The sequence below is a fragment of the Phoenix dactylifera genome, chromosome 8, assembly GCF_051530095.1.
Source record: "Phoenix dactylifera cultivar Ajwa chromosome 8, Ajwa_hap1_PhDact_Kaust_v1.1, whole genome shotgun sequence".
Classification (NCBI taxonomy): Eukaryota; Viridiplantae; Streptophyta; class Magnoliopsida; order Arecales; family Arecaceae; genus Phoenix; species Phoenix dactylifera.
In genome coordinates, this window is record NC_143197.1 from 29,718,586 (window position 1) to 29,745,155 (window position 26,570).

At 37.4% G+C, this 26,570-nt stretch overlaps 2 protein-coding genes and 1 long non-coding RNA gene across 3 annotated transcripts; 1 reads left to right on the forward strand and 2 right to left on the reverse strand.

The window, feature by feature from the left end:
• Nucleotides 1–2,791: 2,791 nt before the first annotated feature.
• Nucleotides 2,792–8,971, forward strand: LOC149753075 (uncharacterized). Its single transcript, XR_016396293.1, has 2 exons — nt 2,792–2,928; nt 8,560–8,971. It is a non-coding gene; the product is annotated as an uncharacterized LOC149753075 (long non-coding RNA).
• Nucleotides 8,972–9,129: 158 nt separating this feature from the next.
• LOC149753076 (uncharacterized) lies at nt 9,130–10,079 on the reverse strand. Its single transcript, XM_089925086.1, has 3 exons — nt 9,997–10,079; nt 9,830–9,878; nt 9,130–9,519 (listed from the first exon to the last, which is right to left on the reverse strand). The coding sequence occupies exons 1-3, from the start codon at nt 10,058–10,060 to the stop codon at nt 9,330–9,332; spliced, it is 303 nt and encodes a 100-aa protein (XP_089781212.1). The 5' UTR covers nt 10,061–10,079; the 3' UTR covers nt 9,130–9,329.
• On the reverse strand, nt 9,836–25,802 carry LOC103722407 (transcription initiation factor TFIID subunit 15b-like). The gene is made up of 6 exons (XM_088703466.2): nt 25,427–25,802; nt 25,180–25,306; nt 24,320–25,088; nt 20,066–20,216; nt 19,903–19,984; nt 9,836–10,200 (listed from the first exon to the last, which is right to left on the reverse strand). Exons 1-6 carry the CDS (start codon nt 25,536–25,538, stop codon nt 10,083–10,085), a joined length of 1,359 nt encoding a protein of 452 aa, XP_088559592.1. The 5' UTR covers nt 25,539–25,802; the 3' UTR covers nt 9,836–10,082.
• Nucleotides 25,803–26,570: the final 768 nt, after the last annotated feature.

The following is a 26,570-nucleotide window of genomic DNA, read 5'->3' on the forward strand; positions in this document are numbered from 1 at the left end:
AAAGCCACTTACTGTAACTTTTAATGCTTCTTACTACTTACATCTCCTTTAACTGATATATAATATTAACATTCCCTTTGCTTACATCAACTACCTGTTAATGTAGGTTATTGCTTTCTCTAAGTAAATTGATAGGTGCTTATATTCCTTTCGAAATCTCTCCATTAGCTGTCAAAGACATTTGCCACAGATCCTGATATAATGTTATTGGTTGTTAAAGACTGCTTCTGTTTCTCATAGTTATTCGATATTCCTCTTAAATAACTTCAGTGTTGTTTGTGTGTATTTCATGATACTTAGTGCAACAGGCCATCTCTTATTGTTATGGGTATTTTTCCAATAGTTATTTTCACTAAGTCAAAACCAATATACAATCATTTTTTGGATGATTTTTCATACCTTTGCTGTTTTGACATCTTGTATTTATGCCTCGGGCCCTCAACATTTGCATTTATCAAGTTGTGCCTACTACATTTATCTGCAGCAATAGTATACAGGCATCTTTATTACAATTCCTTTAGCCTATCTCTTACCTATTACAATGTAATATTTAAAACAAACAGACATACGTATGAATGCATGTTATGCACTTAAGTACATTTTATTTGGCACCTACTTGTTGAGCTCAACAATGTATATATAGATTATCATAGATTGTGAACTCAGCCATACTAGATTATAAGATAGCTTTTCTAGCAACCTGTCCTTTGACAAGACATCTCCTATGGAAAAGTTAGGGGTTTTTTTGCATGAAAACCCTCCAAAAATCGGATTTTGCATAAATACCCTTTCAAAATTGATATTTGCATGTATACCCTCGTTAAACACTTGTTTTGCCATTCTGTACTTTTTTTATTTTTATTTTTGCATATGTACCCATGCTATCTAACGACGTTAAAAAATTAACGGTTTCAAATTAAAATGACAAAAATACCCTTAATGGGTAGACATGCAAATAGATCGTGTTCCCGATAACAGAAAAGAAGATAGGGACAATAGCGTAATTTTAAAATTTTATTTTATTTTTAATTAATATAAATATGATTTTTTTCACACCGTTAGAACAACCGTTATATTATGGGCATTTGTACAATAACAGAGTTTTATGAGGGTATACATGCAAATATCAATTTTGGAAGGATATTCATACAAAATCCGATATTTAGAAGCGTATCCATGCAAAAAACCCGAAAAGTTAGTGTTAAATTGATTTCAAGTTTGTTGAAGTAGATTTGGTTGATTTCATTGGTTCTGAGACATTTTATTATTTTAATGTAAGAACTAGGGAAGGATTATATGGTATATGGTACATCTGTGATTACTCAAACTGAGCAGTGTTACCTGGACATGGGATATGGGAGTGAATGTGTGTGTGTGTGTGTCTGTGGGTGTATGTCTGTGTGTCTGTCTTGGGGATATTTTATTTTGCAGATAGGTAATGGGCTCCTCGCTAAGAAAGCTACTGCTTCTGCACCGCCACCTCCCTAAGAGGATATGTACTCTCATTCTCATCGCTGCTCCCTCTCTCTCCATTTCTCTCTCAATCACAGTTCTCATGTACTCTCATTCTCATCTCCTAAGGCAAGGTGTGGTTTGTTCAAACAAAATAAAGGAGTGAGAGAGAGGGCGAGGCCTGCTTTAATCACAGCCATCTGTATCACATGAGCAGGTGGTTCGGAATCTGCGGGTTACCTGAAGCAGCACGATAGGAGGGCTTATAGGTCCAATGTGAAGGATACAAGGGGCACGCTTATTTGTGTTGCGTCACAGTGGGGACAAGACCCATGGAGTGTGTCAGTGGTCCTTTCTTTTCCCTCTGTTTCTGTCGAGAATGTATCATCATGATTGGGTTTTCTTTAAGGTCTGATCTGTGGACCTATTTGAGATAGCCTGGGGCATGGACGCCATGGGGCTTGTGGAGTTTCAGTTGCCCAAGTCAGAGTTATTGCAAGCTGGTGAAAGATTAAATTATACTTGGCAACAATAAGTCATGGATTGGCATGTAAGCAAATAAAGAGGCTGCCAGCATAATTTATGAAAAAGGAATGATGACAGTGTTGAGGAAGAGATGTAAGAAGTACCTTATGGAGAGGAGTGGGGCCTTTGCCGAAGCTTGAGAGTTTCACAAAGTAATAGATTATAATGTGATGAAAACAAGTTTTGATGATGTAGGCCTATGGAACAATAATACAAGCAATCAGAGGTGGTTGATTTTTGAAATGGTGAGAATTTGGGCTTGGGGGGGGACGTCTTAATAATACATGAAAGTTCAAGGAAGAATTTAATTACAGTTATATTAAGGTTTAGTAGTATTAATGGCAACAAAGTATTTATTAAACTGACTCAGCTAAATTAAATTGAAATTGATTGTTACTATAAGAATATCACCTTTTAGGAATGCTACTAAGAAACTCAGATACCACCTTAAGTGTACTGTGCACCAGTTCCATAGATATATTACATAGAACATGAAAAGTGATTTCAATGCTTTTGTTGTACAAACATCATAGAGAGTGCAGCCCCATAACCTTATTAAATTACAGTTGGACATACCTTGTGGTATTTATATCTCTCCAAATCATATGTGGTGAATAATGATGAGACTATACTGATTTATGAATATTCAGATAAAAATTATCCTAGCCACTATTAAAAAATAAAAAAACCCCTCTGCACAGGCTTAAATATTCTTCCCACTCATAAAAAGATCTTCAATTTTCATCATGCCATACTATAAGCTGCTTCTTAATTCAGAGGATGCATATAATCTGGAGAAACTTTCTTCTCATATTGTTTTTTATCCTCACTACATTTTTAAAATACATCACTTTCTTGTTATGCGACAATCTATTGTGCAGTCTGAGTATGATTATACAATTTGTCACAACTCCCAGCTTGTACTTCACCGCATCTGAGTGTATCCTTCATGTAAGTTGCCTCCTTTTCCAATTTTACTGCATGGTAGAATTTAAATTTGCCACATTATGTGGGGGATATATTTATTTTGTGAGCATTTACTATGTGTCCATATATAAATGGTGTATTTCAGATTTGGTATGATCAAACTTGTATTAATAGATAAAATTGGCAAGAAGAATATAATGGCTACTTACATTCCAGTTGCAACACTCATTTGCTTAACAATTAAATTTTATTAGTTGTCTTTCCAGCAATAATTTTTGAATTTGTTTTTTTTTTCAAGTTCTATATTTTTATTGCTGCCATACTCTCATGTTCGTGGTCAAACTTGTCATTAATTTTTACAGAGTCTAGCATAGGACTTGAGATTGATTTCATGAACTGTCAAAGAAAATTTTATTTGTCATGACCTAGATGTGCCTTGTGTTTCTATTATAATTCTTAAACGCTCTAACTCTTAGTAATCTATAGCATCTCTTTTAGATCTAGAAGTCACTAATACTAGATGCAGTAGTAAACTTTGTCGAAGTCTTCATTTGCAATACTTCTTTTGTGGACTAGTGCAATATGGATGATAATAAACAGAAAGAGATGATCTGATATATAGACTTAAAGACCTGATAGTTAAATCAGCATTAATAATTGAAAAAATTGGATGTTATGTTGATCTTATGTAGGAGTTCCATATACATCTAAAACATGTCTACGAATGCAAAGCTATGCTTTGGAGGAATATTTATATCATCCTCTTCCATTTAGAAGAAAGTAATAATTTAGTTTATTAGTTTAATACACCAACATCCTTCATGGTTTTCTTTGTGACTGCTGGCTGTATCTTGCCTCTCACTGTGGCTCCTTCTCCAGTTTCAAAACATTATCTTTTAGTGTTTATGTGCTTAAAACTATCTATTAGTTTCGCTGTTCTTCAGAGTTCTACATATAGAAATTTGTCATTGTTCTTCATAAATTTCAAAACACTATCTATTAGTTTTTAGCTTAAAACAAACATCCTTATTTATTTCTTAAAACTTTTACCTTCTGTATTAGAAATCATATGTTCTTTTAAAACATTCTTTTCTTTCCATCTCTTGAAGGTAATCTTTGTATCATACTCCTTTCTCTCCTTTAATTTGTTTCATTTAGATCAATGCCAAAATGATATCACATGGACAGTCTTGACCTCTGGGTACACACTTGTCTCCTAAATGACATTGATCTTGTTAGCAATTTTTTTATCTTCAAGTTCAGTCTCCTTATGGCCAATGGTATCTTGATATAAAGGCATCTCATTGCCTTTAGAATCGCATTCTGATTTATGAGCACACAGCTCCAAGTCCAAAATGCTCTATGGAAGGATTGAACAGATTACTACAGTAAGATGTCAGGCTGATGTCAATTCTCTAAGAGTTGGTTCAACTGAGCAAGGTGACCATAGATAAGAGAGGGTCCAGCTAAGAATTATAGAAGAGTAGTTAATGGGGAGACCTACTATAGCAGTTGCAATTTAAGCTCATATAACTAGTGAGCAACTTGTCTAAAATTCCTTACTAAAGAGGGGCCATGAAAAGAGAAGATGGCAAATTTTCATTTAAGAAACTATGTTCATTTAGGATAACTAATTATAAGACAAATAGTCCAATTTAAATACCGTGTGACAGCGATACTTGAATATATTTGTCAATTTGAAGTGCTTAGATCTCCTCAATCATCAAACTATTCTGCTTCTGCAAGTTTGGCCTTTTATTAGCATAATTCACATCTTCAATTATGTGTTGTTAATTTTTGTTCAAAGCAACCTGGTCTGAAAATTCATAGATGAGGTATGTTATTATCATATTTGCTTCAAAAACTACTTTAATAAACAATATGACTATAGGAGATCTTTTCATAAGGAATTCTAGTCCGTGGCTTTTCTAGTACTCTTGACAAGGGATGGTCTCGCCTTTATTCATAAATCAAACCTCTACCTACCTTGTAGACGTTCTATTTAGGTTTTAACAAAAAAAATAGTTATATGGCTGTGGAGATTACTGAAACACATACTCTAAAAGTACCATTGCAGTGATAAATTTGGCTGGCTAAGTTTATAAACCTAAAAAATAGAAGTTGCAGGTTTAAATCTCAAATGAATCTTTTTGACATGTGCAAATTAGATCCTAAAATAAGGTTAATCATGATGCAAATCTGTGATAGGGTCCTCTGTTGTTGCTTCTATTCTTGCTGCATATTGACAAAAGGATTCTTAGGCCAGTTTGAAGGATTTGTGCAACTTTTCATAGTATGGTGGATGAGGAGCATCTCATATGTCTGCTTGACATCTTGGGGAAGATCCTTTTCATTGATTCGCTAATGGGAATGTAGGTCTAAAAGCAATTGGCTCTGGTGTTTTTTCTAATGAACCATGTAAAAGAATCATATATTTGGTTGTTTGGGATCCCTTCATGATTTGGTGATGGTGCTTGATGCTGACCACTTGTTATTAAATATTTCACAATAATTTTGAAAAATTGGATGAGACACTTCACTTAAAGATTAGTTGTTTGTCAAGGCCTGGTAACAAGGATGTGATTGAAACGAAAGTGAAGAATATTTCCTTTATTGTAATTAAAATGTAGCTTTTTTTAGGCTGCTAGAATTACTGCATAACTCTTTTCAAGTGCCATAAACTAAGTGGATGCATATAAAAAATAATGAATATAAGTTGTGTCTGATTTTGTCGCAAAGAAAATGCAAAAAAAAAAACAGGTGGGTAATAACAGGAAGAACGATTGGCGGTTTTGATTTTTTGAAAGAAATAGCACATTCTAAAAGCTGTGGGTTATGAGTAATAAAAAAAGATGTAGCCATTATGAAAAAAACGCACTGGATTTGGGAAAAAGAAGGATGCCAGCCATAAAATAACCAAAGCTATATTGGATATTGGGGCTAGTGGGGGTTTATCTTTAACAAAAAAAAGGCTTTTTTTTGGGCGATGGAGGGAAATTAAGCCAAATGAATAATTGGTCAGAGTGATTCAACAATCCAAATTGACCATATTAGATAGGTGACATACCTGGATCTGCCAGATAGAGAAAAAAGGGCTTGTGATATTGAGGCAAGAGGCTAATTAGAGCAACAATGATCTAGAGGCTCATTAGAGTGATAGAGTGGTCACACTTGGATTTGGTGGTAAAGAGAGCTAGCATCCTGCATTGATGTTAGCAGGACTTTGTAGGGCCACTCCCCTTTCTCTATTACTAACAAGCAAGTCTTATGATTGGTTAGTGTGGTTCTCTTTCATCTCTTGACAGTGATCTTCATCAGAAAGATTGGACATCATTACCAGCCATTGCCCATGGATTGCAAGACAATGAAATGGATAATGTGGGTAGGGTTCTGAAGAGAATGGGGTACTATGGATTAAGGAGAGATATTTGATTACTTGTTTTTCCCTTTCCAAAGATGATAGCCCATGATTGAACCACTGACTTGTGGTCTTGCTTGGAGAGCGGTTTGAGACAGTTCGATGGCTTCATAACACTATTTACAGCTAGGTTTTAAGTATCAACTCGTTCTTAGTCTAAGGCATAATATCTTTCCAACTTGGTACACAGTATTACCAATACTACACTCTTGAGGATGCACGGTAAGGGTTCTGTGTTAACCCAACAATGTACCATGTGCCGGTACAAGTGGAGGTGGCAATTGAGTTGAGTCAGGCCAGATATGAGTCGGGTCGGATGCAGGTCTAGTCATATATTTGTCAATTCAAACCTAACTTGTTTACTAAAAGAATCAAAAATCCAAAACCAAGTCCAACCATTTTATTAAATAGGTAACTTAACCCGACTCGCATAAAAAATAGGTCGAATCAGGTTATATAGATTACACAAGTTTTAAGCTGGTTAAATAGGTTATATGGGTCATGACCTAATCCTTATATTAAACGGGTTAAACGTTCAGGACTTGAACTTGAATTGAACCTCTTTAATGAACGGATTAGGTTGGGTTGATCCATTTGTGACCTAAGCCCATTTACGCCAAACCTAAACCTGCTTAAATCGGGTTAGTTGCGGGTCAAGTTCGTGGGTTGGGTCATAAATTGCTTCCCCTGAGTACAAAAACATGTTGTATTGATTCGTATTGATAAGGGACGGTGTTTGGTACCATTACTGAAAACGTTTTTGCAATTGCATGTTGGTGAAGGGACTATTTTTGACTATTTTTGAATGGAAGCACTAAGATTGATCAGAAGTAAATGTGATTTGGTTCATAATTTTTAATGTAATTCTGAAGGAAATTCATTTGGCCAAGTAAATTTCTAATAAACATTTTAAAAACAAATCATTTTTCGTTTAACAAATTGACCGGATAATTTCTTTTTTGGAAATTTTAATGATGACTGATCTTCAGATTTGTTTTGAGGTTCTCAATTTCAAAATCATGATTTCATGCTCTTCTGGAATTTAAAATTTGTGGATTTTGAAGCTTAAGTTTTTTTAGAATGTTTTGGTTAGTTAAAAGGGGTCTAAAAATGGGGAAAAGTGTTAGATGATAAAGAGGGAAACAATGAAACTAGAAAATTCTGCTCAAAGTAGAGGTTTTGATAATGATAAAGAGAAAACAAAATGAAACTTGAGAATGCTCGGAGTTTTTGATAATGTAATTTTAGGACTCTAAGGCTATGGCATTGTACACCTAAACACCTATTATTAGGTAATGGAACCTTGTAAATTCGGAAGTCGAGAATCATGAAAATTGCAATTTGCTTGTGCACCCAAATGCACCCTTAAAATTTCTGAACTGAAAGGGCCCTTAAGTGCTAGATTGGCATGGCATCATGGTTAAGCAAAAAGCAGACCTGCCATGTAAATTGTTTCTTTTCTCTAAGTCTATGCCATAGTTTTTAAAAGGTATTTATTTATTTATAATTAATAGGGATAATCTTTAATTCGAAAATCTGTTTCAAGGTTTTTCGAAACAGACAAACTGCTGTTAAGCCAAATTTGTCAAACCAGCAGACCAGCAGTGGTCGAAGCATGCCTATTTGGACCAACCTTGAATGTTATGTTAGCTTTGATGTCATAGACTATGGTAGATTATTGCAGCTCCGGAGACATGAATTGCATGATCCTACAAACAACAGTTAGGGATTAATTCAAGTTAATCAATTCTATCAGATGAATAATGCATCTTAGATTACATCCTACAAATACTGCTTTCCTACAGCTCAATTTGCTTGCATCAATGCGACTTCTTGTCCATCTCTCAAATATATGGTTTTTCTCGCCTTTTTCCGAGTATTATATGGATGTCGTTATGTCATTATGGTGCCTAACAGTTTGTATCTTAACCTTTCTCACTGAAATATGCTCTACTGTATCCAGCTGTTAAGACTCTGAAGTGAATTCTAAGTTCAACTACTATAGAATATCGCTTTGTTAATGTAGATTCTATTATTAGCAGAAGGCAAACATTCTAGATTGCTAGATTGCATTACAAAATGTATGTTAACCTTTCTGTCAATAATAGCCTTGTAATCACTTATTTTGATGGACTAATGTCAATTTACCCACCAGCCTTTGCCTCTTATCTGTTTCTGTAACACATCGACATTCACTTGCAAATTGCCGCTTCCATATAGTAACATGTTATCTACAGGACCATGCAGATGCCCAAGGATCCAATTGTTTCTTCTTGGCCTTGTTAGGGAAGGATATCAGAAAATTTATATGACCAAGTCTTCATAAGCAGGTTCAGGGGCATATGGAAATGGTGGAAGCTCGGAGGGCGTATGGTGCACGGTGTTCAACAAAGTTCTAATGGAGTGTCTGACCTGAGAACTTGCACGGTGTTCAACAAAGTTCTAATAGAGTGTCTGACCTGAGAACTTTATGATTTCTGAGGTTAAGCAAAAGAGTCGGCTGTAATAATAAGATACCGATCTAATGGTGGTGGGAGGGGGATTTGGTACCTTCAACATTCTCCTGAAAATCAGTAGGTTGGTAAAAGTGCCATGGTTCATGTATGAGTTTTTTAACTTTCAATCTAACGACTGGTATGATGCTCAAAATATGATATCCAATCCATCATAGGTCATCCATAACTCATTTTTAGCGTTCCACATCTAACAGATCAGAGACCCACGGGGGCAAATTAGGGAGAAATTATTAAGATACGTGGGACCGTAAAATTTTACCAAAAAGAAATGAAGAGCGACGACACAAATCAGACGGCCAAGGCCAAAGCTGGAGCAATATCATTACAATATTTCAATCGCCACAAAGAAAAAGAAAAGAAGTTGCACAACACTCGTGTTTAACCTGTCAAGCCATTAATGGTACTGGATCGATGATGAAGAATCAAAAATCACCACCGAAATGTGTCAATTCAGCAAGTACAAGGTGTCTCCAAACAAGTAGCAATTGCAACTACGTTAACCGATGGAAAACCAGTTGTTCCCGTAAACGGGCAGAGCAATTCCATGGTTGGACAGGCCAATAAGCACATAAACCAAAAGCAATTTTGGCCAAGCTCAACCAAAGCTGATAGATGATAACTGCATGGCCATGAAAACCACTCTCGCCATAAGCACGATTTCTGATGATGTCTGGTGATAGGCTAAAAAATAAAAGAAAAAAAAAAAGAAAACAAGAATACAACCATAGAAAATTAGAGGGGAAAAAAATCCTGATGCAATGAGGATAGCTCAGCATTCAGCCAACAAACATTGCCTTTCAGACTTGGTGCACGGACAAGCGCCCTTGGCATGAATAAAAGCAGAAGCCTTATGTTTCACATGCCCGGCTACTTGGCTCGTACAGTATCGCCAGACGGGTGCATTTCAGTTCACACAAACATACAACGCATCAGTATATGACCATATGAGGCAGACAAATGATGACGAGCAAGCGAGAAGAGCAGAACTCACCTGTAATTTTCAAACATAACAGCAATTTGGAGATTATTTCCACTGGCCTCTAAAAGATCCACACAACACAGTTCAAGTTCCATGTCAAAATCCATCAGTTCAAAGTCCCATCCAACATCTTTGACAATAGAAAAACTAGGTTTGCTATGATAATTTGAACTACCTACCTTCAGCTCCTCCTTTTGAGTACAACTCATGTGAATATGAATAGAAACAGCTTTGAGATGACATTTTCAGTACATAAAATGTCAATTCAGTATGGACGGGTGCGCTGGCCTCCATGATGGTACCTATCAGGTCCAGGACCCCCACCATCACGGTAATTGTCTCGACGCCTATCTCCACCACCAGCATATCCACCTCTCCGACCTCTGCTCCAAGAAAGTAAAACGTTGTTCTTAGCTCATCATAATAGGCAATTTCAGAAAATATGCAGCTTAAAATAATAAGGATCGCCAGCAGAAAAGAGGAGGGGGGGGGGGGGGGGCCGGGGACCTCCACCACACGCCACATGCACACGCGCGCACGTACGCAAAAGAAAAAAAATTCAATAAGGATAATTATCACAAGAGTGGGCACAATTTTGGGGTGAATATTTTTACACACCTAATGCGCAAACACAAACCCCCATTTTGAGGGGTAATACAAAAAAATGCAACTCTGCCAAAAATAATCCTGTTTGCTATCTTTCCTCTCTCTTGCTTCTCTCTTTTGTACGTGATATTATGCCGCGATATTGTTCTTACAAAAAGTTTCTATACTTGATTTCAATATGTGCTAATCCTTATCACGTTAGGAAAACAGAAGTCCCTCTTAGCTCAAAACCCACAATGCCATAACCTACTCTTTAGCATGAAGAGACAGAAACTACATTGGCTTTTTTTGCTGGTTTTTACATCTATAATCTTTCATATTTGCATGTTAATCCCTCCAATCTGCAATCTGCTCTGTTACGTCTATTAGTCCTCCTGCTAGTGTTACTTTAACCAAATCGTGGTTAAGAATTACTAGAGTTGGAATGAGACTAAATAACCTTGGAAAAAGATCGGTTATCTAAGTCTCCTCTGTTCCTACTCTCACCTCAGTCTGTCCTACCATCTCTCATCCTTGCTCTCCCCCCACCCACCTTTCCCTCTCTCTGCCATCTTTTTCAGCACAAAATAGTCAATAAAATGGAACGACTAGTAAAACTGACAGTATTAGACGAATAAACCAGAAATACTCCATTTAGGTCTTGTTAAGTAAACTCAAGAGGCTTGTATGCAAAGAGTTACAGGATTGTTGGGATTAATGTGCAAATATAAAGATAAAAGGGATTGCAAATAAAAGATTTCACTTAGGAACCAATATACAAAAAAAACATATGAGTGCACAATATAAAGTCATGCATAGCGAAAAACTTGTAAATGCTACCTACCTGCATCCATATCCTTATGCACCCACATAGAAATTGGAAGGAAGTATAGCTAAGTGGCATTTAGATGGATTTTATGTACACAATGCATGATCGACCATCCTGAGGGACTGGCATCACCATGATCGCCACCTCCTTCCATCTTGGGCCAACCTAGCCTCAAAGAGGCTAGCATCGCCATGATCATCACCTCCTGCTTCAGACTAGCCCACAGTCACCCCAATGATCACCAGAGACCTTCCATTTCAAGCCAACCAGCCAGGAGAGGCTGACTTTCCCTCTTTTCTACCTGAGACAGGTAGCTTTCCCTGCTTGCCGCATGCAAGTCCATCGGTGGATACACCACTTAAGCAAGCTGGCATGGGCAAAGGCAAGAGTGGAATTGCCACCTCCTTGCCTTTCTCCAATCCTCTCCCCTATTTCAACGAGTCATTCTCCCTCTTCCAGCGAAGAGACCAATACTAGTTCCCCACTGTTGGACACTGTCACAGCACTCTCGCTCAGGGGCGACTCAATGCATTTGGGGTCCTAAGGCGAATTCACTAAGGGGGGCTTCTTTAGGCCGGGGCCTTAGGCGACCGCCTCAGTCGCCTAAGGGTTGAGCCGGTCCTGACAGCACATTTAATTGTTTCCTATGCTATCACTAACTCAGCTTGAAAAACAGAACAACAAGAAAGAGGCCTACCAGCTGCCCACAATAGCTGGGCATTATGATCTCAGATTATAAAGCCTTTTGCTGCCTTTTCTCCTCTAACAGTCCCATCAAAATTAAGGACTCCAAGGGGTGGGGGGTGCCATTTAACAAATTTCTTTGATACTAGATCCGAAGATCTCTTGGATGCGTATATGAAATTTACATGTAAAGAGTCGACCTGGCCTTGATGTGTCTACAAAGTTTACAGACCTATCAGTCTGAGTGTGCATCTCAACTAAAATCCTAACTTCGATCATTTATCTTATAAAACTTGATTTCATCAAATCAAAATACACTTTGAACCGAGCTATTAAATGATAGCTTGACTGGTTGCCATTGACAAATGGACTAAGATTCAAAGGCTCAACCCGAGCTTGATTTATGTCTAAAGTTTAGACTTATCGGTCGAGCGTGCATCTCAACTAAGACCACGACCTTGACCATAAATATCCTGTAACACTAGTTTTTATGAAACCCAAATTCACCCAGTTAGAGATGATGAATTTTAGCTCAAAATTCTGGATCTAGCTAGTTATATATTAACACAGGAGGACTCAAAGGAAAGATGGATTTTTCTGGAATCCAAAGATTGGTCAGCCAGAGTTTTTCGGCCAATGGGCCTTCCTTATCATATTCATTTGTCCCATTTGCCTCGAGCTATCCATTTTGAAATGGATGAAGTCAAATCACCTGGACACGCGAAGCCATGACAGGTCTAAGTCGTCCACTGTAGCATCAAGTATTGGCATCACCTTGGTTTCGTATGACGCCATGCAGCAACGGATACAATGGGTCCACGAAAATAACTCGGACAGCAGATCCTCACACATATATTCTACGCACAGAGGCCGTCTACACCTTACAAAAAGGCGGACCCACCGAAATTTTTTCTCAGTTGGCTCTCTCTCTCTCTCTCTCTTAGAGTCCAAGAAGAAGCATGGGTTCAAGAAATGGCCGATGATGGAGATAGCCAAGCGCGGCGGCAACGGTCGTTGCTCTGCCGTTGTCGACCTCAACCATATCGCCGTCATACAATCGCTTCTCCGGCATCTTCCTAGGCTTCTCCCGCCTCGAGTTCATCTCCTTTGCTACAACATTCACTCTTCCATCCCTAACCCTCGCTTTTTTTATCTACTTCTTTGTGTTTCTGATCTTTTTTCTAAACTAGCCTTGCTGCTTTACGAAGTCGAGAATACTCTCAAGGGCACAATGGAGCCTTCTTTAGGCCGAAGCCTTAGGCGACCACCTTAGTTGCCTAAGGGTTGAGCTGGCCCTGCTCTCGCCTATCCTCCATTTCCTCCACTGATCACAGTCAATCCTCACTTGCCTACCACCGGCACTAGAGCCTCCTCTCTTTTTCCGCTCCACCTCCCCTAATTGTTAATCTCTCTCACTCTTGCTCTTTGGCGCCAGCCTACCCTACTTTGCGCCTATGCTAGATTTGTCTCCGATCACCGTCGTTTGCCAACATCGAAGCTGACCGCCCTTCTCCATCTTCTCTCCATAGTTCCCCATTTCGCTATAGCTGCTGCCTTGTTTTGCCGAGGCCGCAGACGCTCATCGCCTCGTTGATTGATGCTGCCATGTTGACCAATAATTCACCCCACCACCAGCCCCTCCCAAAAAAAAAAATCATGGATTCCATCTATCTCTCAGTTGAGCCCGTTTCCCTGATTCTTCTCTCTAGCTGAACCATCCTCCGAGTCTTCTCTCTCACTCTCTCACTTGAAAACCCCCTCGCCCAAGTCTTCTTCTCTCTCTATCTCCATGACACCTCTAGATTTAAGGCTAGCAATCTCTCTCTAATTAGGACCCTTACACCTCTAAGGAGCATCCAGCATAGGGGCCAAGGCCAACATCCGAGGTAATCACTAACTCTCCACTATGAAATAGCCACTTTTTGGTCCTCATCAACCCCCACCCCGGGGTCAATTAGGACATGGGCATAAGCATCTTTACAACACAATTGATAATTCGATCCATTCTCAATTAGGTCCTGCTCTAGCCTCTACAGAGGTTAAAACTTCCATATTACCTCAATACATACTATTTACCTGGTTATGCATTCATGCATAAGACTTTACTACTCAAGTTGAGTTATATACTCATTACAATACATTGCAGGGTTCATCATGATAGGAGCCTTTGCTCATGAAGCTATACTTTTCATTAGATATTACAATCTAAAATAGAATGAAGATAATGTATCGACAAGAATGTTAGACAATAAAAGAGTAACAATTTTCATTTATTTTGGGTCAACTTATTTCTCCCCCATCCCTCTCTCTCCTTTTTTTCCAGGCCGTGCATAGCCTTGTTAGGAAGAATTTTGGCATCTTGCCAATCTAGATATGTAAGTCTACCCCCAAAACATTTTTACTGTGCATGTCATATGATCGGATTAGAAATTTATTTTACTTGGTTTTTAGATGTGTTTGGAAAAATAGCTAAAGCACTTGAAATTGAATTTATAAAATTCATTTATAGATATTCCATGATTAAAATTAAATATTATGTTTGCCCTGTACAAAAAATGATTCTGAAATATGGATCAAGCATAAGCATGTTGCTGAACTTTCATGTATCAAAAGAATGTTGGTTGATTTTGCATGATGGAAACATATGAAATGAGTTATTAAATATTGTTGAAAGTTCATTGGTATTAGAAAGATCTATAATCAAATGGTTTTAGAATGAATTTAATGTTCATTCTTTAATCTAACTATGATTCAGGCCCAGCCAGCAGGGCTGATCGTTGGTAATACATGTTCAGAAACTAGTTTCTTTTGGGCCTGGCCAATGAGGCTAATCACTAACAAAAATATGTTCAGAGTTAGTTCCTTTTGAGCCTAGCCAATAGGGTTGATCGGATGGACTTGGGAGCTAGTCTCTTTCGAGCTTTCTCACGGGGCTAATTGTGACCGTAATCATGAAGACTAAGAGAGGGTAGAATCGTAATTGCAATTATTGAAAATTTTATAAAAAGGGTTTTCTCCACAAGATGCATTTTTTTCATTGTGTCATTCTAAAAGGTGAATCAATTATGTTGGTAAACTTCTTAATGCCATTTCTGAAGCTCCTTCCTGACTTTGCAAAATTTACTTTCATTACAATTGACAACGGTACCTGTATTACATAAACATTTTTTTATATTATATGCTTGATCTAACAAGAGATGTAAAGGTAACTTACTGGCCTATTAGCTCACTATTCTCCCTTGTCATTTTTTTCATCTGCTAAGTAGCCCAGATGGAGTTATGGCTGAGCATTAGAGTCTATGTCTGATTTTTCGATTTTGGAATATTTAACTTTGGAATTCTATATTAGAATTTCATTAAAGCTCCAAAATTTACCTATGCCTATTCATTGTTACTTGGGGAAAAAACTAGTCTTGAAAATAAGAAATTCTTATAGGACCAAACCCTATCAGATGTGTGGTCGTTTGTCGCTCTGATTTGTGCCTATGGGTCAGAGCGTAATAGGAAGACTGTCATATGATCATAACTACTGCAATTTTTAAAAAATTATTTCATTTGCCTAACATATTTTGAAAGTATAGGTCAGAAATAAGAATATAACTAAAGATATGTCTTAATAGTTGAGAAAGAACTTACACGAGAAAGAGAGACAGACTCTATGTGGAAAATAAGGGTTCAAGCAAATATAACAAATTTGACAAAGATGAGAATGTCCTGTCTTATAAACCCAAGAAAAATAAGGTGAAAATTTAGGGCACTAGATGAAGCACATGAGATTTGCCCAATGACAACAATGTGGTGAAAACCATCTAAGACTGCGAGCTTGGGCTGATAAAGAAAGATGGATAAAGATAAGGAAGAACAAATAACATGGAGGCAAGTTTTGAGAAATGATTTGAGAAAGCTAGTACTAGCAGCAGATGTAGGCCTTCGCAAGGATAAAAGGACACTAAAGGCCGTTTGAATGCTGACAGATCTTATCCGCAGGGGCCTTCGGTGTTAAAACCACATAAAAATAGAGGTGGTCCATGGAGTTCAGGACCGCCAGCAACAGGCACATCCTGATTCTTAGAGACAGTTAATCCCTTTTTGAAGCTGATTCGACTTATCTCCAAGAAATCAGGGATTAGTTATGTTCTAGTTTCTCCAATCTCTCTAGACCACTCGAGTTCAAGTGTATCAATGAAACAATAAATAACCCACTACAGAAGATCTCGTCAGACCTATTAGATCTTCCAACATCTAAACAAAACCTAAAGAAAGTAATAATGTTCAAATCAGATAGTTGGGATCAGGCTTGCCTGAAAACAAGCAAAGAATTTTTTTATTAATACTTCTCAGAAAGAGTGAGAATGATACCTTTAATGAACCAGTTATGGTGCACATGCACATGCATGTTAAACCACTAGATCCGATCAATGAAACGATAACCCACTACCAGAAGATCTTGTCAGAAGATCTCTTGGCACTTGAGTTCAAGTGTATCAATGAAACAATAACCCACTACCAGAAGATCACGTCAGACCTATAAGATCCTCCAACATCCAAACAGGACCTAAAGAAAGTAATAATGTTCACATCAGATAGTTGGGATCGGGCTTGCCTAAAAATAATGAACAATTTTTTTATTAATACTTCTCAAAAAAAGTGAGATTGATACCTTTAATGAACTAGTTATGACGCACATGCACAAGCATGTTAAACCACTAGATCCAATCAATGATAGTTATCATAAGCAAATAAATGGCATTGTTTTAATATTGCTATCAATTAAGTGTAATAAACAAGCAGTGATACTGTTCAAGTATCTTGGCACCACACTAAGGAGTCATTTTTTGAATTGTTCAACTACGACATTCTAAATTATATTTGTTTGGATCTGTTTAGGTCTGCCCCACCAATGCCACCTTAACCTAATCACCAAATAAGACCATGGCTTGGGACCCAAACTAAAACCACAAGTCTCAGAATTTTTGGCTATTAGACCAGATATATGAAGCATGCATAAATATTTTTGTGTAAGTGCTCAGTCCATTTTCCCTAATACATGTAAAGACCATCTGCTTATCTATTGATAACTTTTCATCCCGTAATATCCCACTATATAGTTGGTTACTTGGTTTACAACTACTACATTGGAAAGGGACAATACAATTGCATGCAAACATTTATACAAACCACCTACATATATACACACATGCATCCCTAGAATCTCAACTGAGAAAACAAACTAAAACTGATTTTCTAAAACATAACAAAAGCCTTAATTTATACATTTTTCTTCTTTATATAACATAAGCTTGAGCAATGATGTGAAAAGTGCTGATAAAGTGAGGCAACAGATTGTTTATAACTTAGCTTGGGTATGTGGTTAGTTTCAAGAAAAGCCAAATTGAGATAATTGAATCATCAAATTACCCTTAACATTAAATCACTTACTTCCAGTTGAATACGCGAATTGGCAAAGTGAATGCTGTATTATGAAATTACAAAATGAAATTTCTCCCAGGCTCTATATCTGCAATGCTCTAGATTTACAAATCTAGCCTTAGCTTAAAAGACAGATATTGGCTTTGTATGAAAAAGCAATACAATATGAATGGAGTATGACTACTTTCTACAACAAAACATTCTGTCAAACTTCAAATGGAGGATTTGATATATTTAGCAGTTCTAGAGCTAATTAATTTGATGACTTGCTTCAAGAACATACGTATGACAGAGAGAAAATGAAGGGGAATTGGTGGGACAAAGAACCAAGTAACTCCAACAAAGGAAATAAGAGAGAATCAGACTTGGATCAAAGGGTTGCGGCCTTGGTGCTCTTGTTGGTACCACAGATGGAAGATGATTGGATGTGGACAATCAACACCCTAACACTCGCCACTCTTGGAGAAGAATAAATAGTGAGAGATGGAAATATGGACAAAACATGCCAATAAACTAGGCCTAAGTGAAGCAAAATTCCTCTGTGCATGGAGGCTGGAAGAAAGCATCAGCCCAGCTTGAAGACCGTGGGATTTAGGCCTTTAGAGGCTGTTTGGTTGCCTGCAATTCTATTGGATGCAATTCAATTAGAAGCTGCAATTTAATTGCTAGCAATTGGAAGTGAAGTTGTAGAGAAGGGTCTTTTTTCAATGTTTAAAATTGAGAACTGAAAATATAGATATAGTTGTTTGGTTGTTTGATGTCGAAAGAGATATGATTACCTTGTAATTGAGGTGGTAAAGGTAGGCCCCACGAAGTAGTGAACTCCTCACATTTTCTGCATTGTATAATATTTATATATTATTTTTGAATTATAAAAGAAAATAATATTGCTATTAAATTATCATTGGATTAGCATAAGAGTAGTAATTATATGAGTATAAAATAATTTGATATTATAATAAATAGACATATTAATTATCATATGCATTTATAATAACTAATGATTATTACATATTATTTGCTACATGCAATTATAATCATAATTATAGTACCATATATATTACAATATTACAACAGTATAAAATTATTATAATCTTGTAATAACATTAATATAATACATTTTAATATTATAATAATATAAAAGTGTAATAATATAATATAATAATTAGAATAAATGATATTATAATAAAATAATATGATATTACTATTATTATTCTAATAATATAATACTAATACGTAATATATGATAATATTATGCAATATTATATTTACAACAATATTATTATAAAGTATAATATTAATTTAATAATGATATTATAATGATATAATTATATTTCAATTACAAGGACATTGTGGAGAAGTAGGGGCACGGTTGGAGTAGTGAGGAGACCCCTTCCAAAGAGTTTTCTCAATTACAGGGTTTTTGTGGTTGGAACTGCGATGTTGGCTACAGTTCCAATTACAAGTTAGGGCTTTTTTTGTAGTTGAATTGCAGCCTGCAGTTGGAATTGCAGGCAGCCAAACACTTGTTTTGGGCTCCTGCAACTCAATTGCTGCCAACTGCAACTGCATGCTCACAACTGCAGGCAACCAAACAACCCCTTAGTGAGTTGGTTTTGTGATAGAGATCAGTCTGAACTCCAAAACAACTACTTTTGTAGCTTTCAAAAGATTGAAGATTTTATGGGCTTAGAATATGAGTAGGTTTTAGAAAAATCCGATCAGTTGTAGGAGCTTATTCAAAGTATAGGGGTCATCTGGGATTGAAAACAGCTGGGAAACAAAAGCACTTTTATATGGTGTTGGGATAGGATTAGGAAATGGAAACAGAACTTCATGCCCCTCTACAAAAGTTAGCTTGAAGTACACGAGCTACTATATGTTTCAAATCATGACAACTTCAGACTAACATGTTTTCTTTTTTTCAATATAAAAATCCATCTCTAATTTCTTGAGTAGATTATTTGCATACAATTACTTGACCAAATCCTCATGTTCTCACTTCCAAGGCATACACAAGATTTATAGTTCCTACTTGGGCAAAATCTTGCCATACATCATCATATCTTAAACTCTGACAAGCCATTATAACAATACATTAGCAAAATACACTACCTAGTTTGCCCCAAATCCCTTTTATGCTCTTAGTGGCCCAGGAAACTAATCATGCATGAGCCCGAAACCCACATTCATGCTTATGCAACAACATTATGGAGGCCTAGTTAAATGGCATGAGCAGGCGCACGCACGAGAGAGAGAGAGAGAGAGAGAGAGAGAGAGAGAGATTGCATTGTATAACCAGCAAAACACTGTAAACATTGCAACATACCGATAAATTAAAATTTGCCTTTATAGCCATAAGTATATACGATATTAAAAGCAAATGAACATATAACATCTATACATTTTCAGAACAAAAAAAAGAGATCATGAAATCTATTGCAAGAAAAATTACTACTTATGCATGCTCCTACCATTTAAATGACTATGCAAGACATATCATCTAGCTAAAAACACTAATTGGTAGAGAGAGCAGGAAGAGAGGGGAACTGGATACCCATGCCCGTATGCAGGAGGAGCTTTAGGTGCAGTCTTCTGAGCCATTGTGACATTAATCTTGTAGCCTCTCATATCATAGTCTGACAGTTTTTTTATAGAGTCAAAAATTAAATTAAAAGAAATCGAAATTCAGTAGAAACACATTACTTGCTAAAACTTACTGTTATAGAATCCTCCTGCAGAATGTGCAGCAGAAGGATCTTCATAAGATAGCACAGCATCTCCTTTGTTGTTCCCAGATTCATCAGTATATATTTTAATATTCCATGGCCACTGGTCCTTGTAGCCTCGCTTTTGTTTGATCCTTCCAACCTAAAAAATGAAAGCATCTGAACATTCAAGATCCAGCTTGATACATAAAATAGTTCAATGAAATTCCAAAAAAAGATGAAATGGATAATAATACTAGATAAATATATATTTTGCATTGATACATTGTGTATTATGTTTACAGAAGCAAAAGCTAATAAATCCTCATCGATAAATCATCTAGTAAGTAAATAATGAACATATATATATATATATATATATATATATATATATATATGCAGGGAATGTTCGAAGATGGGAACTTTGCTAATGTAAATGCAAAATATTATCCAATTGTAATTTCAACTTATATTATTGGGATGACCAATTTTAGAAAAAAAAAGGTAAACAGACACATCCGTAACTCTAAATGTATAAGAATCTTGTAATCCACAAACATTTCTACTTTGGCTTTATGTACTCAAAAATTTCATAAAGACATCCATAGATCATCTATTATGTAAAGTCTATACGCAGGGAATGTTCGAAGATGAAAACTTTGCTAATGTAAATGTAAATTCTATTCCAACGCAATTTCCAAGTTATATTATTGCGCCGACTAAATTAAAAACAACAAAAAAAGGCATCTATGTAACTCTAAATGCATCAAATTCTCGTAATCCCCAAACATTTCTACTTTGGCTTTACATAATCAAAAATTACATTAAGAATTCCATTTAAATGTCGTAATAAGAGGAGAATTTTGTGGAAAGGGGAGAAAGTCGAGAATAAGAGAATATTCACGGGGAGAGTGCGGATCTAGGAGAGAAAGTAGTTATGAGGTGGAAGATGAATGTGACCTTAAGCAAGTGGATGTGGAAGCAAAAGTGTGGAAACAAGTTCTAAAGTTCATAAATGGATAGTTCCTAACATCTTAGATGTTGCTAAGCCTTTACACAGATCTAGTACCTTAGTAGTCCCCCAAGACCCTTTATCAGTTTATTCGATGCCTAATCATGAGATTCTTGCTTTGATAGGTGGACATTTGAACTTTTGAAGTGGGAAGCTAACTTTTGTGTGATGACTAGCTTTTTTTTTTTTGTATGTCTTGAAATGAATGACACGAGTTTAGATGTAAAATTATAACAATGCAATTTTTTCTAAGGTCCTACAATTCCTTGCTCATGGATGAAAGCTCTGCTTCAACCATCAAAAATTAGATTCTATGTCTCAGCTTCTTCAGAAAATTTATATTTCACCGAGCAAGCGGTCCTCAAGAAATTTATACTCCTAACCTTAAATAGATATAGATGAAGTGAACATGCAGTACCAACTATACTTCAAATTAAAGCTAGTTCACCCCACGCTAGCTAGTCTCTTGTAAGGACCAGATAGTGGCAATGTTACTTAAAATATAAAACTAAGGTTAGATTTGTAGCACTCAATCTTATGCTCAAAAGAAGACTCCCTGAAAGGAAGACAGATCTACAATTACTAATGGATGGTCTAGGCATGACTGGGCTTGTTTAAATAAATTTCCTAGCAGCAGAACTATGTCAAGGGCTAACTTAGTGATGATCATCATCATTCATAAACAGCTAGTGAAGTACCAAGTCCAAAACAACAATCAGAAGTACCCATGTATTCTCCTTCAACAATCATTAAAATGTTTAATGATGAAAAACATTAGAATAAGAATGAGATAAAAGGAGTAAACATTTGATCGTGTTTTCATAAAAATTGGTGGTGCTCCAAAAGGACCTACAAGATAGTAACAAGAATTGAGTTTATGTTATATATAAATAGTACATATATACATATATACATATACATAACAACCATCAAGCCTATCATAGCCATCTAAGGTTGGCTTCGTGGATCCTAATTCAGCAAAAATTTCTACTTAGGGCCACCTATGGTGTTATTTCAAGCTTGGTGTTATTTCAAGCTTTTCCATATCTTTTTCTTCGCAGCTTTCATCCATGGTGCTTTATGTCTTTCCATCCTACAAATGTAAGACAAATCAAAGTACCTCATCTTACCAGAGCCTTCTCAAATATTCATTGTATATGCCCATATCATCTAAATCAATTACCCATCACTTTATCCCTGTGTAACTCCAGCAACTCCTCTAATTTACTCATTTTTCAACATATCCTTTTCAGCTTTATTAGATTTATTCTCATTTCTGCCACACTCAATTTGTCTCCTAACTACTTTTAATTGCCCAACATTCTAAGTCATACAATACTACAAGCCTTACTACTATTATGTAAAATTTTCCTTTAAATCACAAAGGTATGAATTCATCAAATAATACTACTAAGCACCTCTTCAATTCATCCAACTAACTATAATCATATTACACATATATTCATCTACCTTTCCATTATTTTGTATAATAGATCCCAAATAACGAAACCCATCACTTGGTGGTATCTCTTGTCGGTCAAATCTCATTTGGGACTTCGTATTCATTCTATTTTCACAAAAAAGATCTTCAATATACAATCTTTATTTTGTTGATCTTTAAGCCTTTACCCCCTAAAGCTTTTTTCCATAAATTATATTTAGTAGCTAATCTTCTTCTATTCTTATCAAGCAACACTATATCGTTTGCAAATAGCATGCACCACACTCTATCTTCCTCAATATTAGTTGTAAATTAATCTACAATTAGTGTAAAAAGACATAGATTTGGTGCAAATCCTTGATACGCTTGCAAAGCTCTAGCACATGATTCGCCGTACCAGCCTAAACTGGACGGTACGGGACGTACCGTACCGCACCGATTCAGTACCGGCATCCAGTATGGGTGGCGTACCGACACTCGGTGCATCAAAAAAATTTCATATCGTACCATACCGACACAGTGCTAGTATGGCACCGGTATGGAGTTCGATATCAAGACAGTAAAACTTGCTCTAACATATATTTTTTAATACTTTTGTCTAACATACATTAGCATTTTTCTTCTTAAAGTTCACCAAATTACCGTTCTTAGCGTTATATAAATTTCTGATGGATTAAATTAAAAAAATCTAGAATTTTTACCCTCTCTTTATAATGTCCTATCAATTGCCAACTAAGAAGATCGCAAGCATAAATCTAAATTGATTATATGAAATTGTTGTACATCACCTTTATTCTTATAAATAGGTACCATAATACTTCTCCTTCAATAGTGTGATTTGTTTGATCTTCAAAATACCATTAAATAAATTAGTACACGAAATCAGCCCGATATCCTTCATGACTTTCCAATGCCTTACCCTTTCATGTCCTTCTCAAAGCTACTTCCACCTCGATTCTATAAGTTGTAGAAAAGAGAACCTTCACAACTCCCTACTTCTATCTCTTCCATTAAAGTTTCTCTAATAAAATGTTCATCTAACAAATTTCAAAAAAAAAAAAATCTCCATCTTTCTTTAATTCATCATCTTTTACCAGTATCTTGTTATCCTCACTTTGGACGCATCTAGCAAGACTTATAATATCCAAAAAGGGGCAAAATATGAAGACCATATATGAAAGGCTATAAGATTCAACTCTTTGATACTTGCATATCTTGAGTATATTTAACAGGAGATGATTTGAGATTCTTTACTTTCAATTGCCTTCTTTATTAAGTGAGCTGGTACTTCTAGGTTGTTACGCAATCCCTACAATAAGAGGGCAGTGACTCAACGATAAAGCTGAAAATGTTTCAAGGCTCATAATTCTTGGTGATACAAAGGGCAAATCACATAATACAGTAATAAAGATGCTGATCATACAATTAATGAGTACAGCAGAACCATTAGAAAAGTGCAAAAGTTGGACCTATTGACAGCAAAGCAGATACCTGACCAAAATGGTCCGTGCATGTTCTTGCATAAAAAAGCAAGGCCTGGTAACTACTGTTTGTTGTTTACTATAAGATGCCATGAGGAAAAAGCATCTGCCTCAACCAAGCTCTGTAGACATTATCAACAATAACGACCACCCATCTCAAGGAAGCCCTTGTTACATCTTTTCAGCTTTAACTTATCATAATTCATATTAATTTATCGCATACATTTCATCCTCACACATGCTTTAGCTTAGATGCTACCAATTATGGTGTAAAAGGATTGCATAAGTGAACAAGAAGATCAGTATTAAAAGAAAAGCAAACATATACGTACCTGCCCAATTCCTCCAAAAAGCTCCCTAAGCTCCTCTGTAGTCACATCAGGAGGTAAATTTGAGATGTAAATCCTTGAATTGTCACAAAATTCGCCACAATTTTCATCACACTGCTTGAGCGGAAGAGGGGGCTCAACAGCAGCAGCACCATAACCACCATCCCCATAGCGTGGAGGAGCGCCACCATCACGACCAGGGATTGGACGATCAGCATGCCCGCCATCATAATCAACTGGTGGAACCCCGCGAGCAAAGGGAGCATCACCTCCATAGGGATTGGGAGGTGGTGCACCATATGAAGGGGGGTAAGAAGGGGGCCCACCATAGCTCATGGGTGGTGGAACAGGCTCCGCATCATAAGCATCATTCCCTCCGTAGGAGTTTGTAGGAAGTGGGTAACTTCCCATAGGGCCACCACCATACGAAGCCGGAGCTGGTTGGGAAACATGAGCATAAGCAGAATCATCTCCATCTCTACTTTGACTACTACTGTAAGAACCACCTCTTCCACCATAATTATCACTCCTACCACCACGGCTCCCATCATAACCTCCGCCACCTCCGCTATAACCACCACGACCACCGCCACCACCACCTCCTCTGCTGTAATCTGCACCACTTCGATTATAACCGCCACGACCACCTCCTCCCCCTCCTCCCCTGTTATAACCACCAGCTCTACTGCCGCCACCAGTGCCGCCGCCGCCAGGTCTTGTAGCACCACATTTATTGCACTCGGATCTTCGCGCAAAGTTCAGATTCCCACAACTGGATCAAGATCTCAGCGTTAGTAAGGAACAATTCCCAAAAAGGAAATCCTGGAGAGGGAAAGCAAGAATAGAAAGGGGAACAGGCATACCTAGGGGCCGGGCAAAGCCAATCCCCTTCTCGGCCACTGCCGCCGCCACGACCCCCACCACGGTACCCGCCGCCTCCCCGGTTGCCGCGGTCGCCGCCTTGATATCCGCCGCCACCACCGCCTCCGCCTAAATTATTAAAAAAAAAAACCCGGTAAAGCCAAATTAACCCTAGATTCACCCAAACCGAAATTAACGCTCCAAGAAACAAGATTAACAAGGAAAGGGCAGAAAAGAGGAGCCACGAACCTCGATTCGACGGATTTCCACCGTATCCCCCACCGCCTCCTCTGCTGTATCCGCCGCCGCGGGCCGGCGGGCCAGAGTCGTTCACTCCACCGGAGCCGTACGATCCCGACATGGTTTGGCCGCCCTTTTCTTGAGAAGCGAGATCAAGGAAGGGAAGGGGGAGAGAGAGAGCTCGAGAGAAGGACGACGAGACGAGGTGTCTCGGCTTTTAGGGCACGCTCCTTCGGCCCGAGAGAGTTGGGTGCGAATGCCCTCGCCTCGGTGGAGAATATATATTGCTCCTGCGCTCGGCCGTGTCTACGTCAGCACCCTGGCGTCATGTTACCATAAGGGAGCGCGATTCCGCGAGACATTGCGGATATTAGCGATCGCTGCTGACCATCATTCAAAGTACCAGACATAATTGCATTCATTTTTGTGAGGACAGCAACATGTAAAAGCGTGGCAGTTGTTATAATCAGTTATTTTGCATGGAGATAAAAATATACCCCAACCACTGAGGTGGTAGCACTGTAGGAAGGAGACTTTGATTTCACCATAGTGATCCAGATTTGAAACGCGCGCGTTGATTAAATGTGGAGACCGGATGCCTCCCGTCTAATTTATCCGATGGAGTCGCTATCTGGTCTGCCAGTTGCTTAGGTGGTGCTAGTGTGACGTACTCACACATAGGATTTCCACGGATGGAGAGGGTATGAGTAAAATTTGTCTACTCGTATCGAACATTCTCCAATGAAAAAGGAGCTCAGTGAAGGTTGCTACGCGGGTGAGGTTCTCCTTATCCCCTCTTTTCTTTTTTTCAGCAATATATATATATATATACACCTCAATATCAGAAGTCAAAAATGTCATAGCTCATCTTTTCTGACTATATACAGCTCATATATATATATATATATATATAACTCATATATAGCTAACAATATAGCTTATACACAGCTAACATCCTCCCTCAAACTATAATATTAATGAATTGGTACACAAAGCCTGGCTATCACCCACATGACCCTCGTATACCTACATGCCTTGGATTATCGCAAGAGATTGGTTATGCGAGCTGAGAAATGAATAAATTAGGAGGCAACACTTAGTAAAATCTAATAATGAATAGCTATTCAAGAGAAAAATTAACTGCAATCTTTGA

Excerpts from the sequence above, each read along its gene's own strand:
- LOC149753076 (XM_089925086.1), bottom strand. The coding sequence starts at position 10,060 with ATGTCATCTCAAAGCTGTTTCTATTCATATTCACATGAGTTGTACTCA. Across the intron at positions 9,879-9,996 it reads CTCAAAAGGAGGAGCTGAAG|AGGCCAGTGGAAATAATCTC; the intron begins GTAGGTAGTTCA and ends TGGATCTTTTAG. Across the intron at positions 9,520-9,829 it reads GTTATGTTTGAAAATTACAG|CCTATCACCAGACATCATCA; the intron begins GTGAGTTCTGCT and ends TTTATTTTTTAG.
- LOC103722407 (XM_088703466.2), bottom strand. The coding sequence starts at position 25,538 with ATGTCGGGATCGTACGGCTCCGGTGGAGTGAACGACTCTGGCCCGCCG. Across the intron at positions 20,217-24,319 it reads TTTTTGGAGGAATTGGGCAG|GTTGGAAGGATCAAACAAAA; the intron begins GTACGTATATGT and ends TTCATTTTTTAG. Across the intron at positions 19,985-20,065 it reads TGCAGGAGGATTCTATAACA|ACTATGATATGAGAGGCTAC; the intron begins GTAAGTTTTAGC and ends AAAAACTGTCAG.